General features: G+C 48.1%; 1 protein-coding gene across 7 annotated transcripts; it reads right to left on the reverse strand.

The window, feature by feature from the left end:
• Positions 1-279: 279 nt before the first annotated feature.
• Positions 280-19,619, reverse strand: LOC143273294 (lysosomal alpha-mannosidase-like). 7 transcript variants are annotated; one of them, XM_076571969.1, is made up of 22 exons: positions 19,204-19,619; positions 19,053-19,132; positions 18,779-18,940; positions 15,792-15,924; positions 15,414-15,559; positions 12,650-12,739; positions 9,401-9,483; positions 9,197-9,317; positions 9,050-9,128; positions 8,415-8,524; positions 8,081-8,188; positions 7,726-7,842; positions 5,207-5,304; positions 4,992-5,109; positions 2,712-2,830; positions 2,528-2,629; positions 2,308-2,395; positions 2,122-2,202; positions 1,455-1,682; positions 1,043-1,198; positions 847-949; positions 280-474 (listed from the first exon to the last, which is right to left on the reverse strand). In XM_076571969.1, exons 4-22 carry the CDS (start codon positions 15,922-15,924, stop codon positions 365-367), a joined length of 2,190 nt encoding a protein of 729 aa, XP_076428084.1. In that variant the 5' UTR covers positions 18,779-18,940; positions 19,053-19,132; positions 19,204-19,619; the 3' UTR covers positions 280-364. The 7 variants fall into 7 exon arrangements, with proteins under 7 accessions (XP_076428084.1, XP_076428085.1, XP_076428083.1 ...); XM_076571970.1 differs by having other exon boundaries at positions 19,300-19,439; XM_076571968.1 differs by having other exon boundaries at positions 18,779-19,132.
• Positions 19,620-19,743: the final 124 nt, after the last annotated feature.

Below are 19,743 nucleotides of genomic sequence, written 5' to 3' on the forward strand. Positions count from 1 at the left end.
AGATTAGAAAGACCCAGAGTACAGCTGGTTTTCTGATGCTGTGTCCTGCACAGGTCTATCCTCAGTGCTTGTTGAGACAGCTGTGTGGGGGCCTGTGTGGACAAAGGATCGAGTGGGAGGAGAGGGAAAAAATGATGAGTGAGATGGGGAGAGAACATGCTGGTGTGGCGATTCCAATGGGGAGGGCCTGGGGTCAGGGCTGAGCGAGGGTCAGCTGACCTCCCTAGATCTGACACTCTACATCCCTCCTCAAAAATAATGCACAGTCACTGGGTGACCTGAGTCTTAGTAGAAGCCTTTTAATGGTGTTTGTGAGTGGTCACAGCAAGAGAAGGGGAGAGGTCTGCCCCTCCTTTTGGCAGGCCTAGCTGAATTCTTGCCATTGAACCCTGGCCACGAAGGTACGTATTTCCATAGGCTGCAGTGTGACTGAGGTAGGATCCAACTTGGAGGGAGCAGGGTAGGAGGTGGGACCTGTGATCAGCAGAAGAGAACTCAGGCCTGGACACAGCCATACACACCCACCTCTCACCTCTGCCCCAGGGCCTCACATCCGGACCTTTAAACCACTTCCCTATGCCTGAACCTCAAGATTCCCCAAATCCTCCAACTCCATAGTGTTCATATCCCAAAGGTGACGGACACCATCCTAGAATTAGACACTGATGGAGCTCAACACATCCTGGGGTTAAAATTCCATGCTCCAAACTCCAGGCGCATTGCTGGTTTGCTGAACTGCTCACTCTTAAGGCCCTGTCCTCAAGCTCTACATTGGCTCCTAGCCAACAACCCTCACACTCCACCCTCAGCTGCCAGCCCCAGGCAGGAATCCTGCCAGGTCTTCACCAGTATTTGTTATCCACTTCAGCCTGGAAGCCCTGGACAGGGGCTGGTTGGCTGCCAATGTGGTCTCCTGCAGGTCGGTGATAGTGAAGACCTGGAACAGGTTCTGCAGGGAATATAGATGGGTCCAGGTGAGCCCCAAAACCCAGTTTTTGCCCGTCTCTCTCTCATCCCATCTCCTCAGTTCAACCCTCCTCACCTGCAAGTTCAAGGTTACAGGGGAGCTCAGGTTGCCGCGTGAATCTTCTGTCACAGTGAACTGGTGCTCCAAGCGCAGCAGCACCATCTTTGGCCCCCAGCGGGCCAGTGTAAGCAGATGTACCTGGGGAGGTAGGTCCTGGCGAAGTCCAGAGAACTGCAGAAAGAAGGGCTAAGGCTAAGGGGATTGGTCAGAGCCTGGCTGGCAATCAGCACTGACTTGCAGGAAACGAAGCTGAATGGGAAGGGGCATTGATGAGGCCGAACTCAATACTGAAGCACATTGCTCACAACAGGGAGGAGCTCACTCCTAAGGGGACAGACTTAAACTGAGGGTGAACTCAGTCCTGAAAAGAGGGGCTTAGAAGGCGTCATTCAGGATCTGCCTTTCTGCTCTTCTCGCTGTCCCTCACCTGCATCCTTGGCGCTGCCTGGGAGTAATAGGGAATGCCATCACCCTGAGCCAGCACCACCTGAGGGGCCAGGACCTCTTTCTCCACCAGCAGTCGGTGCCTTTCCGCTGCATCACTAACAGAACTCAAAAGCACAAGGTGGCGCCCTCTCACAATTTTCCCGGTGCCTGAGTCCATGAGGGGCTCCACAAGTCCGCGCTCATCATCTACCAAAAGCCTTCTGTGCACCTGCGAGGAGTGGCCAGGAAAGAGTGAGGAAAGAGCAAGTGATCCCAATCAGAAACTGGGTACAGGCTTGCAGGAGTTCCAACAGAAACGAAAGACCAAGATCAGAGTCTGCTGGTAGGGGACCCCAGAAGAAGTGAGGCCCAACTAACAAGAGTCCAGGACAAAGAATGTAAGTGCTTAACAAGAGGATCATCACAGGACAAGTCAAGGCCTGAGCAGGAACTGGGTAAGAGGAGGGAAAGTGGAACTTAGAAATACAATTCCAAAGCCAGGCATGGTGATACAGGCCTGTAATCCCAGCACAACAAAGGGAGGAGAGGGAAGAGGATGGAACCAAGGCCACAGGCAGGACATGGGTACCAACAACAGCCTCCAAGCTTGGCTGGGTCTGGGTGGGCCTTATGGAGGAAACCCAGCTTGGATGGGGCTCCCCTCTTACCATGAGCTCCAGTGAGCCATCCTTCAGACTGCTGCCCCCCTGGGAGCGGTCGGTCACCACGGTTAGCTGCATGTGCCCATCCTAGGTGTAAGGGTGACTGAGCATGTGGGTCCCTGGTTGGAGCCCCACCCTGCCCCAGGTATCTGGGAGGTGCTTCCTAGTCTGAGACAGTGGCAGGAAAGGTACCGAGATGTAGATTCGAGTGTTGACAGGATAGTAATTTCCAGCCACCGGTTCAGTCTGATTTAATCTCCAAGTGGGTCGAAGATCACGCCTAAGAAAGGTGTGATATGGTCAGATTTGGAGTCCTGCTTCCTCTTCATCATCCCACCCTCATATCATCACCAAATCCCCATGGCCCTGAAATCCAGCACACCACAGACTCCCCCACCTCCCCCTTCCCCACCTCCTCTTCAGGATTTCCCTGCCGTTGCTGTCCGTGTAGAACTGTCCATTTGTTTTCATCGGGGTGTTAAAGCGGCTGATGACCTCCTTCCCCGAGTTATCTCTGCGCTCAATGGAAAAGGACCCTTGTGAGTCTCCTACACACCACTGTGTCTGCTCCCCACTCCAGAAAATATGCCACTTACCTCACTGGGATTGGTCCCACCGTCCACTCCAGCTCCAAGTGACGCTGTCCTGGGTACAGGCGAAGCACTTGAGAACACCAGGCTGAAAAATTCTGGTGTATCTCCTGCACCAAGGCTGTCTACAGGCACATTGGAGGGCTGGTGTGAGCCACGTTCAAATCACTAAGAATCCCCAAAAGGGGTATCCCACTAACATCCACCTCACAGACTAACTCAGTATGATGTTCTCACTGCTTCTTTGGTTTTATTGTGTGGAAGATACATGAGGAGATCAAAGCATAACTTAAAGGAACTGGTTCTCCCTTTCCACCATGTGGGTTTCAGGGATTGAACACAGGTGGGCTTGATGGAAAGCACCTTTACCCTCTGAACCTTCTCACCAGCTCCACCCTCCCACCCCCACTCCCCCACCTCTACCCCTTGCTGATGGAATCCAGAGCCTGACCATGGCCACCTCACCTCTTTTTTTTTTTTTTTTTTTCATTCTGACATAGTCTCAAGTACTTCAGGCTAACCTCAAACTCTGCAGGAGTCAAAACTGAAAACTGGCCCTGAACCCGATCCTGCTGCCTCTATCTCCCCAGTGCTGGAATTACAGATGTGTTACCATGCCCAACAGGCCACACGGCCCTTGACTGAATCCACATATACTTGCTATCCACTATTGCCCCATCTTCCCTCCTTAGAACAGGATTCCAGCTTTGCATGTCTAGTCGTCTTTGTGCTATCAGGACCTGTGTGGCCACAATCTGCCCCATGGAAAATGTTGATCAAGGTAGTACGAACAGTGAATGACCCTTTCCCTCTCTCTGGCTCAAATACAGACATGTTGGCAGGAGCATGAGTGTCTGTTTGGACCATGAGGGGAAGTTGAACATTAAAGAGGGACAAGAACCAGACAGAAGAAATGTTGGCAAATGTGAGACCTCCACCTCCCTGGATGTCCAGCCAGACATTCTGTTAGAAGAATGTTTCTATTGCTGTTGTTGTTGTTTTGAGATAGGGCCTCACTATGCATACCAGGCTGACCTCAAACTCACAGAGATCCACCTACCTCTGCCTCTCAGTGCTGGGATCAAAGGCATGTACCACCATGCATGGCCCGGAAGGAAAGAATCTTTTTTGTTTGTTTGTTTTTGAGACAGGGTTTCTCTGTGTATCCCTTGATATCCTTGGGCTCACTCTAGGGACCAGGCTGTCCTCAGATTTGGAGACCTGCCTGCCTCTGCCTCCCGAGCGCTGGAATTAAAGGTATGCGCCACCACCACCTGGCCTCTAAACCATATTTTAATATAGGTATGTAGACATTTGCGTAAAGGGGAATCACATCAAATATGAGCCTCAGAAGCCTGCATCTACTCCTTTCCCACCCCAGAAGGAAACCTCAGAAAATCATTAGGGGCCACTTGAGACTCTCAAGAAAAATTAAGAGTGAATTATCAAATATATACCCACATATAAATGCTTTTGTTGCAAGCGTGTGTGTGTGTGTGTGTGTGTGTGTGTGTGTGTGTGTGTGTGTGTGTAGAGAGAGAGAGAAAGAGAGAGAGAAAGTCCCATTACATAGCCTAGCCTGGCCTTGAACCTGAGACCCTCCTGACTCAGCCACCCCTGTGCTCTTATCACAGCCCCTCCCTGTCATGGTGCTATGGAGCTAGAACTCAGGCCTTTACTCATATGCATGTGATCTAAACTACATTCCAAGACATAAACTCACTTTATAGACCTTGGTGAACTCTAAGCAATTATATGTTGCCACCCCCTTCACCTCCAATTTCCAAAGCGAGGGATGGACGTGAACATGTTGACAGAGATCTTTATAGAAGCAGGTTTTCTCCATCAGCAGTGAAGCCTGGGCCACTACTCCATATGTAAAGAAGTAAAGCCAGGCATCGTGACACACTTCTGCAATCCTAGCATGCCAGAGGCTGAGGCAAGATCAAGAGCTTTGAGGCCAGGCTGGGCTACACAGGAAAACCTTCCTTGGGGAGCAGAGAGATGGTTCAGCAGGTACAGATGCTTGCTGCCAAGCCAATGAACCACATTCTATCCTAGGGACCCATGTGGTAAACTCCCAGAAATTGTCCTCTAACCTCCACACATGTGCACACAGAAACACACCACACAGAGAGAAACAAACACACAAAAAAATAATATTTAAAATAATAATAAAGAAGATGAAATCGTTCCCACCCATACCCTACATGTGGCACATCCTGTTCCCAGATTCCACATTCCCACCCCTACCCCCAAACCCACTCATAGTTTCTGGCTACAGACCTTCACCTGATGGATCCGAGGCCAGCGGCTTACAGGCAGTGGCTCAAGATGGCTGGGTCTGAAGATGTAGGCACCAGAGGCCTGAGTGCTCTTCTCATCACCAGTGCTGGCATTGTACCTGGGACCAGAGAAAATGAGCATCAAGGAGGGGCCTCAGCTCTCACCCGCCCCAGCTTTGTGCACCAACCAGCCCTGACATAGCAGCCCTTCCTCACCAAAAGAAGCCTTGGCTCACAGGGAGTGAGATATTCTGTTCCATGTTTTCAATCTTCATCAACAACCCCGTTTCAGAGTCAAATGTAGCCCGGATGTACTGGGTGGGGAAATGGAGCACACATGTGAACAAGGTTCTCCTCAGCAGCGAAAGCTCCAGCCCTCCCTGGAATCACTTCCTTCATCTCGTCCACTGTTGTGCCTGATCCAATAAGCAAACACTATTGTAGCCACTGCTCCCGTCAACTTTAACCTCTGGCCACTTCTCTATACACCATGGCCCTCTAGGACTAACTCAGCCCTTTGCAGAGACCCTCAATTCTATACTGATCCAGTCTGTACACCCCACAGCAGCAGAGCCAACTATTGTATTCGAAATTGACCCCAGTCCTCACCTCCAGAGCTTGACCAGTGTATCATCTGACCCATGAGCCCAATGCCAGAACCCATAAAGCTTTCAGTGGCTCACAGAAATATTTTTATATTGTAATAGTGATCATAGCTCAGTTGGCAGAGTGCTTGCCCTGGGCACCATATAAATGACAGTGCTACATGCCTATAATCCAACACTCAGGAGTTCAATGTCATTTTGAGCTATGTATCAAGTTCAAGGCCCGTCTGGGCTCTATGAAGCTCTGTCCCAAAAAATTGAAGAACATTTCCATTTCCTTTAAAATCTAAAGAAAAGTTGAATAGTAACAAAGAACATGTCATAATGAGACTTGCATGGACATTACTTATCTTCACAGAAGCATCATCATAACTTTTTGTGTGCTATGTCTGCCTGTGTACATGTGTGTGTGTGTACATTCATGTGATGCATATGAAGGCAAGGGGCTGAAGCTGGCTGGGTGTCAATGGTTCTCTACCATAATTTTTATTTTTTTAATCTTTTTCAATGATCTATTTATTTTTATTTTATATGCACTGGTGTGAGGGTGTCAGATCCCCTGGAACTGGAATTACAGACAGTTGTGAGCTATCAGGTGGGTGCTGAGAACTGAACCCAGGTCCTCTGGAAGAGCAGCTGGTGCTCTCAACCACTGAGCCATCTCTCCAGCCCCTTTTATTTTTGTTTGAACGAGATTTTTCACTATGTGCCTCTGGCTAGCCTCAACTCACTACTTAGACTAGGCTGTTCACTTTGTTTTTTGAGACAGAGCTTCTCACTAAACCTGGAGTTCACCAACTCAACAACACTGGCTGGCCAGCAAGCCCCACCAATCCTAACTGTGCCCACAAAGTATCAGGACTACAGACACACCGCACCACACCAAGGTCCATATCATCCTGATACAACTTTTAGTATATTTTATGAAAGACGGAGCCCAAGAAGCAAATATGCCAGGTCTGGGGACAATCTGCTTTTCTTTATTCCACTTACCTGGAGTTTTTTTTTGTTTGGTTTGGTTTGGTGTTTTTTCTTTGTTTTGTTTTGGTTTTGAGATAGGTCTCACTATGTAGTTTGGCTGTAGACCAAACAAACTTTGAACTCACAGAGATCCACCTGCCTCTGCCTCTCAAGTGCTAAGATTAAAGGCATTAACCACTACACCTGGCCAGGACATTTTTTTAAGACTAATTATTATTATTTTTAATTATGTGTATAGGTGGATATATGGACATGACAGCAGGTGCCTACAAGGCCAGAGGCACTGTGTCCCCCTAGACCTGAAGTTACAGTAATTATGATTATTTTTTAATTATGTGTATAGGTGGGTGTGTGGACATGACAGCAGATGCCTACAAGGCCAGAGGCACTGTGTCCCCCTAGACCTGGACTTCCAGGCAGTTGGTTATGAGCTGCTAGACTTGGGTGCTGGGAATAACTTGGGTTCTCTGCAAGAACAGTGCACGCTCTTACCCTGGTGAGCCATTGCTCCAGCTGTGCTGGGCAGTTTTATGTCACCCTGACACCAAGCTTGGGTTATCTGAGAAGGGGGAACCTCAACTGAGAAAATAACTCTATAAGATATAACAGCAAGCCTGTAGAACAGCATTTGCCTAGCACCTAGTTCACTGCAGAAGAATAGGAAGGAAAGGGAGAAGAGGAAGGAGGGAAGAGAGAAGGGGAGGAGGGTGGAGGTATATACAAAGAGAGACTAGGAGTCTGGGAGGAAATAGGAAGCAGAGAGAGACAGGAAGGGGCTGAGAGGTTCAGGAAAGGAGACCTCCTGGAGTGAAGAGGCTGTCCATAAACAGAAAATCTGCTGGGGAAACAGTGAGGTGACTCAAACCCTCAATCCTAACATCTAAGAGGTTAAGGCAGGAAGATCACAAGTTGGAGGCTAGCCTGGGCTATACAGTGAAAGCCTGTTGGAAGGAAGAAAGAGGAGGGGGTCAGAAAGGGAGGGCAAATTCCAAGGGGGATTTTTAGAAGGGCTGTCACTTGTGGGAGGGAGATGTTCCTCATATATTAAGACAGAGGTGAGAGACACAGAAGAGGAAGAAACTCACGGAGATATTACAAGATCTGGGGGAAATGCATTAGGAAGAGGGGGAGTTCATTGTGCAAGCTCACATTACTGGGCACAGTCTTTCCATTAGGGTCCTTCACAAAGAACATGCCTTCACTGACTGGCAGTCGGACCATCTGATGCACCTTCCGGCCCAGGGGGTTGTAAACAGTTACCTGGAACTATGGCAGGAAGGGCAGAGTCACAACAGGCCTCCCAACCCATCTAGCGGAATATCTTCCCACACAGTCCTGGCCTTGCAGGACAAGCCATGCCCCTTGTGATGAACTATCCTGTCCCAGTTTCCCTGTCTCCAAAATGGCCCTCCAAACATAACTTATGCAACCGCTCCATCCCCTTCACTGCAGGCTTCACCTTCTGGAGCTCCCTGTGTCCCACCTGCCTCCCAGCCCTACTCACTTGCTCCGAGTTCTGGCTGACTGGGCAGATGCTGATGTTGAGCTCGCGGCAGAATGAGAAGTTCTGTTTGTAGTAGCTGAGCCGCGCCAGAGCATTGCTCACCAAAACCTGGTGAGGATCACCAAAAGACCTGCACCCAAGGTCTGCACCCCAGGAAGCCTGGTCGTGCCCTTACCAAGACCCAGTCTCTCCTGCCTAGCCCCAGCCCCATTTCCTGTAAGCTCCACCCCTTCTCTCCCAAGCACGGCCCCCTCCTCCTCCCAAAACCCCACCTCTAAGAGTACTCTGGGGCCCGCCCATCACCCAGGTTCCTTCAAGGTCCTGCCCCTCACACCTCGCAGGGTCTCCAGCCTGCTGCCAGCTGCCGTGCATAGTCATTTACAACGTTCTGCCGTGCAGTACCAGTGACCGCATCGTGGTGCTGGAGCACAGCCATCGCCTCCTCTGCCAACAGAACCTCAGTCAGATGCCATCTCCCACAGAAGTCAGCCCCACCACCAAGTACGCACACACAAAAGGTCGGGTGCAGGTGTACAGGGTTCTTAGGAGATTTAAGAATGGTCTGGAAGGCTGGAGTCATCGATGGCCCGCTGGCTAAGAGCACTGGCTGACCTTTCAAAGGACCGGGGTTTGACTCCCAATATCACATGTGTCTATATGTCTATAGAAGCTGTCTATGACTTCAGCTCTAGGGAATGTGACACTCCTTCCGGCCTCCAAGTCACCAGATATGCATGTGGTACACTAATACACATGCAGGAGAAACACATAAAAATAAATTTAAAAGAATCTCAAAGTCTAGAGATGTAGCTCAGCGCTCGGTGAAACAGTGCTGTCTGGCATTCAAGAGGTCCAGGGTTCGATCCCCAGTACCACCAAATGTAAAGTGCCCTAGCGATGGTTTTGGTTTCTAGCTTCAACCCTTCTCTCTCACCCCATTCAATTCCACGGTCCACAGATGACACTCACTAAGGGGTGCACTGTCTCCTGTGCCATAGGGTCCCACGTTGGCTGCGGGACCGGCCAGTGCCTCCAGCTGGTTGCACACCTGAGGAGAAAGGGCTATATTAGGCAGCAGCTTCTCTGGGCCTCCTGGATCCCCACATGCTCACTCACCTGCAGGAAGTTGTAGCCGAGGCGCTCATAGCGTTTGAGGGCCGGTCTGCTAGAAAAATAGCCCGTCCAGAACATGTGGGGGCCGTCAGCATAAGGAAAGAAGTCATCCTCCTTCACAGACCTGCACAAGGGCATTGAGAGCAGTCACGGCCCATGGAGCACGCCAACCCCACCCCAAGCTCCCCAATCCCCTGCCCCAAATACCAGGTTAGATTGGCCTTGTTCAGCTCCCAGAGGTAACACGTAGGGGTGGAGTAGAGAACATGGACCTTGCTCCCCTCTGCCTGCTGTTGGGGAAAGGCATGTGTGAGCCTCAGGATCTGTACCTTCCCGGGGCCCACAGGCATCCAATAGGTTGAGTTCTCTACATTTTTTTTTTATTGTTGTTTGCGGGGCCTTTACCCACCAACCCCATAGCTCCCCAGAGTCTTCTTGAGTGAGAGCAGAGGGAAATATTAGATAGAAGGATTTAGATTGTGGAGATAAACAGGTAGAAAATAAAGGATAGACTTGAGAGGGCCTGGAACCTATTCCAATGGGCCCTGACTGTCTCTGCCCCAGGGTATTTATAGAGACACCAAGGGGTGGAGCAAAAGACACCCGCCCCCAGCACAGCCAAGTGCAGACCATCTCAGACACCTGCACTCAGGCCCGTGGTCCTAAACATCCTCTATGCAGTCCTGCTGGGTAAAGCCACCAGGAACCTGAAAATGAGCTCCCACAGTTGTTGTTCTTTTTATTTCTTTATTTAATGTTTATATGTTGTGACTGCATGTGTGTTCAGATGACACCTGCATGCCTGGTGCCCTTGAAAGTCTGAAGTTCCTGTGACTGGAATTGCAAATGGCTGTGAGCCACCATATGGATCCTCTGGAAGGGCAGCCAATGCTCTTAGCCTCTGAGCCATCTCTCCAGCCCCTAAACACCTTTCTGAGTACAAAACAGTAGTCAAATGTGGGCTTATGTCTTGGCCAAGACCAAACACTGTCCATCACTCTTAAAAGATTTCAGGGATAATCCTATAATTTTACACAATTTTTCTTCTTTTTCATTTGTTTTGTTTGAGGCAATCTCCCCATGTTATCCAGCTGCCCTGGCTGACCTTGAATTTTTTAGTTCAAGTGACCCTCCTGCCTCAGCCTCCCTGGTAGCTGGGACAACAACCATGGACAGCTGCACCTAGCTGATTTACAAAACTTTTTAAATAATTCCAACAGGGAGAGGCTGGGCATGTGTAGCTCAGTTGGTACGGTGCTTGCCTAGCTCCTACAAAGCCAAGTTTAACACCCAGGACACCTGTAACCCTAACCCTCCAGAGGGACAGGCCTAGCAAAAGTTCAAAGTCATTCTCAGCTACACAGCAAGCAGAGGCCAGCCTGGGCTGCAGGAGATCCTGTCTCAAAAACAATTAATTAATTAACTAATTAATTATGGAAAAATTAAGTATGCCATTATAGAGTAAAAATTATTTTTTTAGCATTGTCAGACTACCAAAAGACAGATCCACTTGTCTCTGCTCCCAAGTGCTAAGAAGAAAAGCATATGCCACCATGCCTGACTATAAAATGATATATTTTTTTTTAATTTTAAGGAAATTGGAATTTCTGTCATCTGAGCTTAAACTAGAGATTACCTGGGACACCCAGAATAATCACAAGAGTCTTTAAAACTGGAAGAGGGAGCTGGAGTGTGAAGCCCTTGCCAAGCATATATGAAACTCATACATGAATCCAACAGGAACAAGAGGAGGACGAATAGGACGAAGAGGACGAAGAGGACGAAGAGGAAGAGGAGGAAGAGGAGGAAGAGGAGGAGGAGGTGGTGGTGGGACTTTAACTCCAGCACTCAAGGGTACAGGCAGGTGGATCTCTGTGACTTCAAGATCAACCAGGGATATACAGTGAGACTTTTTTTCTGTCTCTTGACAGAGAAGAAGAAGTGGCTCAGTGGTTAAGGCCACCAGCTGCTGTTCCAGAGAACCCAAATCCAATTCCCAACAGCACACGGCAGCTTACAATTATCTGGAACTCCAGTTCAGGGAATCCAATGGCCTCTTCTGGCCTCTGTACCAGACATGTACAAGGGAAACAGATACATATGCACACAAAATACCATGCACATAAAATAACTAAACTTTCTTAAAAGAAGAAACAGGAGGAACATGAAAAGGACCATGTAGAAGAGAAGTGGGCTGGGGTGGACAGGAAGAGGAGAAAAGAAAAACTAGGAACAGAGAAGCAGAAATAACGAGGCTGATCATGGTGGCGTGCACCTTTAATCCCAGCTCTTGGCAGGTAGAGGCAGGAAGATTAGTTCAAGGTTATCCTCAGCTATACAATTAGTTTGAGGCCCAACCAAATCTACAGGAAAGTTTGTCTCAAAAAACCTAAAGTGGCTGTGAAATGACTCAGCAGGTAAGAACGCCTGCATATAAGTGTGATGGCCCGAGTTCAATCTGCAGACCTCACAGACAAAACTAGGAAGAGCCACCTATGAGCCTGTACTCCAGCACTAGAGGGGCCAGATACAAGTACAGTGCAGGTTGGCTGACTGCCAGCCTGGCTCCAGGTTCAATTCCCAGGGGATGAGACAGAGACCAATAAAGCAGGACACTAAACATCTTCCCCTGGCTTCCAAGAACAAACATGGTCATGTGCACCTGCACACAATTTTAGAAAACTAAAACTAGGGAGCTGGAGAGATTGCCCAGTGGTTAAGAGCACTTCCAGAGGACTTGGGTTCAATTCCCAGCACCCACATGGCAGCTCACAACTATCTGTAACTCAAGTTCCAGTGGATCAGACTCCCTCACAAAGACATGCAGGTCAAAAATCAATGCATGTACATTTTTTAAAAATTTTAAAAAAAGAAGAAAACTAAAACTATGTTGGGCGTGGTAGTGCACGCCTTTAGTCCCAGCACTCAAGAGCCAGAGGCAGGCAGATAACTATGAGTTTGAGGCCGGCCTGGTCTACAGAGTGAGTTCCAGTACAGCCAGGGCTACGCTCAAAAACTTGTCTCAAAGAAAAAGAAAAAGGAAAACTAAAACTAAAATAACTTTTTCTATTTTAGTTTTGTGTATGATTTTGTTTCTGAAACAGAGTCTCGTGTGTGTGTATGTGTGTGTGTGTGTATGTGTGTGTGTATGTGTGTGTATGTGTGTGTGTGTGTATGTATGTGTTTGTGTGTGTGTATGTGTGTGTGTATGTGTGTGTATGTGTGTGTATGTGTGTGTATGTATGTGTTTGTGTGTGTGTGTGTGTGTGTGTGTGTGTGTGTGTGTGTGTGTGTGTGTGTCCCAGGCTGGCCTCCAACTCAAAGCAATCCTCAGCGGTTCTAGTACTGGAGTGTACCCCTATGCCTGGCTCTTTTTCCTTTATCACTTGACAATTTCAGGCATTTGATTGCAGTGAAAGAAAGCTGGTTAACACACACACACAGAGGCACACTGACCTGCTCATTGACCAGGCGGATAAGCTTGTCCATGTTCTTGAACCACATGTTGGCATCCTCATAATGGAAGTTGGTTCGGTAATACTGTTGCTATAGATGAGAAAGCAATCCTCAGGCCAGGGTGTCCTGGACTGTCCCTATACCTAAGTGTGCAAAAGAAAACCTGGGGTCTCAGGGGTGCAGTTCAATGTGAAAGTACTAGAAGAGCATGCTCAAGACCCCAGGTTGGATCCCCAGTAACAAAACAAAACAAAACCCACACTCCAGAATACATGGGGACTGTGGCATGTAGAAGCAGAGGGAAACACAAAAATAACCAGTGAGGGGCTGGGGATGTGGCTCAGTCTGTAGAGTGTTTGACTAGAGTGTTTAATCTCCAGCACTGCAGAAATCAGACATGGTGGTGCGCATCTATGTTCTCAGCACCCAGGAAATGTGGCAGGAGGATCAGAAGCTCAAAGCCATCCTCACCTACACAGCAAGTTCAAGGCCAGCTTGGGCTACAGGAGACTGTATCTGAAAATAACAACAAAACAGCCAATAGTTGCTGAGGGACTCTAGGGTCCACTACTCAGATGAGGCTACAGGGCACTGAGCCATACTCTCTCATGCATCCTCCTCCTTCTCCTTCTTCTTCATATATTGAGAGCTGCTGGTAGCAAAAGACCATGGGAGTATACAGCAGGTGACAAGTAGTGTTCAGAAGGTCAACCTATCACAACCAAGGGTTCTGTTGGAGGAAATCATCACACACTGTGTTATGGAATTACTGCCTTTTGAATGAATTGGCTGTTTCTTGTTGTAAACTTCTTGTACAATAACAGCTATGATATCTCCCCATTTACCATGCATCTCCATGTAATATGTACATGTAATCTCATGATTGCATCTCAATCTTATGAGCACACATAATTGTGGATAGTCTAGAAAATGGTTTCTTATTTAACTGTACAATTTTTATGGTTAGGGACATACTAAATATGCTTCATAACTAGGTCTATTGTTCCATGTGGACTGTAGACACTTAAAGGTCTTGTTCTCCATGCTTAGCCATTGACAATGCAAAGTTGGCCAGACACAGTGTCCTCGTAGAACTTTCACAGGGTGGAATTGCAAGTGCCTGACCTTGTTAGATCAAAACCCTTCAGAAGAATTGTAGTCAACCAGAAGTGATAGTGCAGGTGTCTGGCCTTGGTATATCTTAGTCCTTCAAGAGATCAATAGCACCTGTGTTACCCTAAGCTTCCTCCACCGGCACCTCCCCACTCTGATTCAAAAAACAATTAACACTTTGTATTTATTTCTACACCAGTTTTTAATGCAAGATTTTAGGTTCAGTGAACTAATTATGTATAGGTCCTGCGATTCAGGTGACTAACAAAAAAAGGCTGTTAACGTACTAGTCATGTCCAGATATTATTAATCACATATTCTTTGCCTTTTCCTTAAATCTCTTGTTGGTTTAATTTCTTCCCTGGTAACCCTGTGGCTCTCCCTTTAAGAGATAGCCAGAACTTTACAACCCACAGCTGCTGTCAGTCACCAATTAAGCTGACCAAGTCTTTGCCAAGTGTGACTCTTATCAGAATACTTGTCCCTAAGAGTTTGCATTGTAGTTTTTACTAACAAGTTGTTAATAAATGGGTATGTATGTATGTATGTATGCATGCATGCATGCTTGGGGAAGAACAAAGGAAGAAGAACTAAGATAGAACAATGAGAGAACAGCAGAAGAAGGGACAGAGAGGAGCTAAGTATGAGAACAGCAAAGAGACAGAATTGATTTACAGTAATAAAGTAAATGGACTAAAGAGCTCTGTGTGCTTAGATTCATTTGAGATCCCACAGATTAGCATCCTAGCTGCTTGTAGTGTCTGTTATGGACCCTGGTAGAAATCTCCTCAAGAAAAGCACCTGCAGAGAATTCGTTATTTATGTTTATTTAAGGAGGGAGGGGACACATGCAATGGTGTGCATGTTACAGCACCAGCTTGGAGACTGAAGGACAATGTACAGGAGTCACTTCCACCAAGTGGATTCTGGAAATGAATTCAGGGTGTCAAGCTTGGCAGCAAGCACCTTTATCCACTGAGCCATCTCACTGGTCCACTTCTTTGGTTCATTTACTTGTTTTGTTTGGAGACAGGGTCTCCCCGTGTAGTCCTAGGCTTCGAGCTCACAGAGATCTGACTGCCTCTGCCTACCCCCAGTACTGGGATTAAGGTGTGCACCACCACAGCTGGCCCACAGCTGGTTTTCTTTTTTAAATAAGGTGTGTGTGTGTGTGTGTGTGTGTGTGTGTGTGTGTTACACATGTTTGTGAGGGATGCATTTGCCTCCACCCACCTGCACAAATCAGAAGAGAGTGTCAGATGTCCCCCTACCATTCTCCATCTACTCCTTTGAGGCAGAGTCTCTCCCTGAACCTGGAACTTGCATTTTCTTTGCTAGGCTGAAATTCAGAAGCCCCAGTGATCCTTCTATCTCTACACCCCTTGAAGCTGGGGCTCCAAACAACTCCCATACAGGAATTTGCAGCCAGGATGACTGGCTTATAATGTGGGTGCTGGGATCTGAACTCTGGTCCTCATAATTGAGCAGCAAGTGCTCTTAAGTGCAGAGCTATCTCGCCAGCTCCTGTGTATCCTTCTAATGAAGAATAAATCCCAAAGGGAAATCCCTTGAAGGCATTCCCTTGGGCTTTGGGAAAGGTTAGGTGCCTGTGCCTGCATGCTATGACCCATGGTCTAGATATCTGTGTTACCTGTAAAGAGGCCAGCTGCAGGAAGTAACTGACCCAAGTATCTGCATTGTACTGAGGACTTCGGGGATCCTCCATTATGGGAGAGTTGCCACATAGCACATCCCAGCACAGGTTCTCTGGAGGATCGTAAGTATGGGGGAGCACACCTGTAAACCAAATTGGACTCAGTACCCAGATCTGCCCTGGGGTCAGAGCCTGCCATGTCCCACCCAGAATAGAGTTCTGAATTAGAAAGGGCTAGTACAAAAAGAACACACAGAGCCCAGCTCAAAAAAAATCATTAAAAATTCTAGGGTAATCACAGCTTATCACAAAATCACACCTGGACCCTTCTAGCTTGAGGTCTTGTGTGACTCCCCTACCCTCCCACCTCCTCACCAGTAAAGAGGTCAGCAATTGGGGGCTTCAAGCTGGCACTGGCCCTCCACACCTCCTCCATCTTCAGTTCCTTCTTCCGAAGAAGTTTATCTTGATAGTCAATGCGCCCAAGGAAGAAGCCATCAAAACCCATCTGGAGTGCAGAAGAAGGGATGGAGTGAATGAGTGCAGTCCTTCTTGCCCAGTTGGGAAAGAGCACAGAGGAAGTGTTCAACTAAAACTAGGTTTTGCAGGGCTGGAAAGATGACTCAGTGGTTAAGAGTTCTATCTGCTCTTCCAGAAGACCAGGGTTCAATACCCAGCATCTATATGGCGGCTCACAACCATCCATTACTCCAGTTCCAGGAGATCCTACAACCCTACAACCCTCTTCTGTAGACACTGCACATGCATGGTGCACAGACATACATGCAGGCAAAAACACTCGTGTGTGTGTGTGTGTGTGTGTGTGTGTGTGTGTGTGTGTATAAAATTATACATGGCATGTCAAAACACCCATATATATTAAATAATAAAACTAATTATTTAAATTAATAAAGCTAGATTTTCTTTGAGACAGGGTCTCAGTCTGAGGCCATGCTGACCTCAAGCTCACTGTCCTCCTGTACCAGCCCCCCAAGTGCTGATATTACAGGCATGGGTCCCACAGAGCTTGGATGTGTACTTCTAAGCTTGAGAAGGGTCAGCAAAGAAGAGGCAGCTTTAAAGACAACCCCCCTCCCACCTCCCTGGTTATGTCAAAGCAAAAAGGAGGCTTTTCTACTGTGCAGTCTGAGGTGGGGATAGGTCAGCACAGACATGAAGCTAGTTTTAAAGCAGGGTAGCCACACTGGCCATGTTCAGTGGTAGCCTCAACCCTAGCAGGCTGGTGGAGTCCAAATTCTAATACAGCCGGGTCAAGGGAAGGGACCAAACCAGCTGGAGAGAGAGGCAAAGCAGTTTAAACCTGTGGTGCCCTAGGACACAGATCAGGGCTTGAACTCAACTCACAGGAGTCAAATTCACCCAAGAGGTAGGGTCTCTGCAAGCCAGGTGGGGTCTAGTCCCCAAAATTGCTAGAGAAGGGCAGGATTTGAGCAGCTAAACGAACAGTTGGAGTTAAGCTAAGGGGCAGGTCCAAAAGAAAATAGGGTCTCAAGTGACTGCTCATCTGTCACCCGATTAACCACATTTAAGTGCATGCAAAGTCCTAGCACGCCAGCTGGAGTCACAGGAAGTGGATACAATCACATGCAGCCCTGTTCTCAGACGCACGCCAGGCCTTTCCAGAGACCCAATGCACGCACTTAGACCACACCATCAGATCAGCAGCAGTCACCTATAGATCAGTGCCACCCACACCTCTGCTTCAACTCTAGCCCAAGTACATTTCCGCTCTCAGGCCCCAGCTCACCTCGTAGCCTGCGGCCCAAGCGCCAGGTGTGACCAATAACAACCAAAAGAGAAAGGAAATAGGCAGGACAGGCGAACTGAGGGTGCAGGAGCCCATCCAGAGCCACCCAGCACTCCCGCCACCAGCATAGACACCAGAGGCCAATAGTAGGATGCCCATAGTTCAGGTGACTGCTTCTGCAGGGGTTTCCCCAGCCTAAGTACCCGCAAACGCCCCGCCCCCAGAACATGAGCCGGCCAATCAGTGAGGAAGGGGGCGGGGCCTCGGCCATCTGCAAACTGATGCTGTGGAGTTTTGTACTGAGCAATTGGAGCACAGGGAAGGCCTGGGTCTGTCCCACCCCTATTTCACTCAGGGCTTTTTTGGCTGAGGACTTTAGCTGTAGGGCTTCGCTAATGAGTGTGAGCAAAGGATTCAACTTTTCCAGTAGACAGCAGTGATTCCTAAGGAGTGGAAAGTGTAGATGGGATTCTAGGATATCACACACTCTTTAGGGCTGGGTCCTGTAAGGGCCTAGCTTGGCTGGAAGCTGGAGTGGAAAACAGTTCTGGTCGGCCTTGTGGGGATTAGGACTTGAACAAACTGCCAGAGATGAGGCACCCAGCCTGATCTGGACAGAAGCTGATCATCTTTTGAGTTGAAAAGGTGTTGTAGGGGAGGAAGAACCCTGAGTCTTCCATACCCTTACCAACCCCAACCAGACTATTCACTAATCTGTTTCTCTAATAAGAAAACCCAGGGCCAGAGTTTGGTGGGTGGGTGTATAGGTGTAATCTCAGCATGCTGAAGGCTGGGGCACGAATATTGCCATCCTAGGATATATGATTAATTACCAGGCCTGCCAGAGCTTTATAGGAATACACAAATAAATAAAACCTAGAAATATAGCTCTACAGTATTGCACCTGTGTAAAACATATAAAGCCCTGAATTTCATACACAGCACCTCAAAATAAACAAGTAGATTAATAAACAAACAAACAAACAAACAAACAAACAAAAAAGAAAACCAAAGCCAAGATTAGTTAGGTTGGCAGGGACATCAGTCACCCTAATGTGGAAAAAACTCTCTTGCCCCTGATGCCCAACACAAGACATGAGCCTTAAGAAATATGAACATTAACTCGTTAAAAAAAGCTCAAGTGGGGAGGGGCACACAGGCCGGTCTTCACTGGGCAGAGCACCCCATGAACAAAAGAGAAGTAATCCATGACATCCAGAGTGGAAAATTTTTTATCAACTGGTTTCAACAAGAAAACAAGCGAATACTTAGAAACATGAACAGTGTTTCTCATAACAGTAGCCAGGGGAGGGAGATAAAAGGGAAGTCTGCAGGTTTACCCTGTAGGGAGCCGCCATTCAAAGATGGCGCTGGCTTCCTGGTAGCCTAGCTGTAAACAACTCCATATTTGGCTATGCTCTCGGGACTACGTGTCCTGTGACCTGCCCATGCACGGGTATGGTTATAGACCTTATGTCCTCAGCCTATCCTGTGGCTCCCCATGCTTGCATTCTGGCGGGACCCAATCACAGTACGGCATGTTTGGCTGATTCCCTATATAAGCAGCTGCATTTCAGTCCTCAGGGCCCCTCACCTTCAGCTCTCCCTTAATCAAGAGACGCTCCAATAAAGTGTGATCTGAGAAGAATCCTTGAGGGGTGGTTGTTCTTCCTCGCTGGTCGAGGAGCGCGCCACATTTCCCCTTTTTCAAAGCAGAAGCAGGACCCCAAGGAAAGGGCCATCTTCCCTCATTCAGCTGGGAGACCAGAGACAACACTCAGGTGAGTTTACAGACAGCAGCTAAGGGCAGGTTGGAGGCAGTCAAAGGCTAAGCCAGAGAGAAGGTGGACAGGAGCCCAGGATCCAACCTTCTAGTAGACATCACCACAGGGGCATCATGGGCTGAGGATTCTGCAGATAGGACATCACCATGGCAGAGATTGAAAGCCTGAGACAGAAAAGAGGTGTCAGTCCTAGATAGCAGGCACGGGACCCCATCCCCTTACTCAGGATCCTCACATGAAGCTACTCATCATCTGCCTCGTGTCCTCCTGCCAGAGAGGGCATATGTGTCCCGAGGGCAGACTTCATGGCATATGTGTGTCATGTTCTCACCCATCCAACTGTCACTGGTTCTTGTAATCTTCCTCCTCTATTTGCTCTTTATGATTTTCTTTCTGTCTCCTGCGGTGGTTTCCATGACATTAGAAATGATTCTGAGACTGTGACAATGGCAGGAGTTAGAGCTGTTCTGCAGGTCATGGGGAAAACCAGAAGGCCGGTGACAGAAAACTGTAGATGGAGTGACACATAGATGGGACAGAAGACAAGAGTGGTCCAGAACTAGTTAGAAGACAACTTGGTGAATTACAGAGAGATGAAGAAGGACTTAAGCTGAGAGGAAGCTGGCAGTCTGGCACCTTAAACCATTGCTTGTATCTCTGTTCTTTCTGAGAAACCGCAGTAGATGGCCTCTGGGGTGATTACCTCAGATGTTCTGGTAATTATTAACCTGTGAAAGGATAAGCTGGCATGCTTTGGCTTTCTTCCTGGGAACTT

This window comes from Peromyscus maniculatus, chromosome 5 (assembly GCF_049852395.1).
Source record: "Peromyscus maniculatus bairdii isolate BWxNUB_F1_BW_parent chromosome 5, HU_Pman_BW_mat_3.1, whole genome shotgun sequence".
Classification (NCBI taxonomy): domain Eukaryota; kingdom Metazoa; phylum Chordata; class Mammalia; order Rodentia; family Cricetidae; genus Peromyscus; species Peromyscus maniculatus.

Excerpts from the sequence above, each read along its gene's own strand:
- LOC143273294 (XM_076571966.1), bottom strand. The coding sequence starts at position 17,343 with ATGGGCATCCTACTATTGGCCTCTGGTGTCTATGCTGGTGGCGGGAGT. Across the intron at positions 12,740-15,413 it reads TGCAGCTGGCCTCTTTACAG|CAACAGTATTACCGAACCAA; the intron begins GTAACACAGATA and ends TCTCATCTATAG. Across the intron at positions 2,203-2,307 it reads ACACTCGAATCTACATCTCG|GATGGGCACATGCAGCTAAC; the intron begins GTACCTTTCCTG and ends CCTTACACCTAG.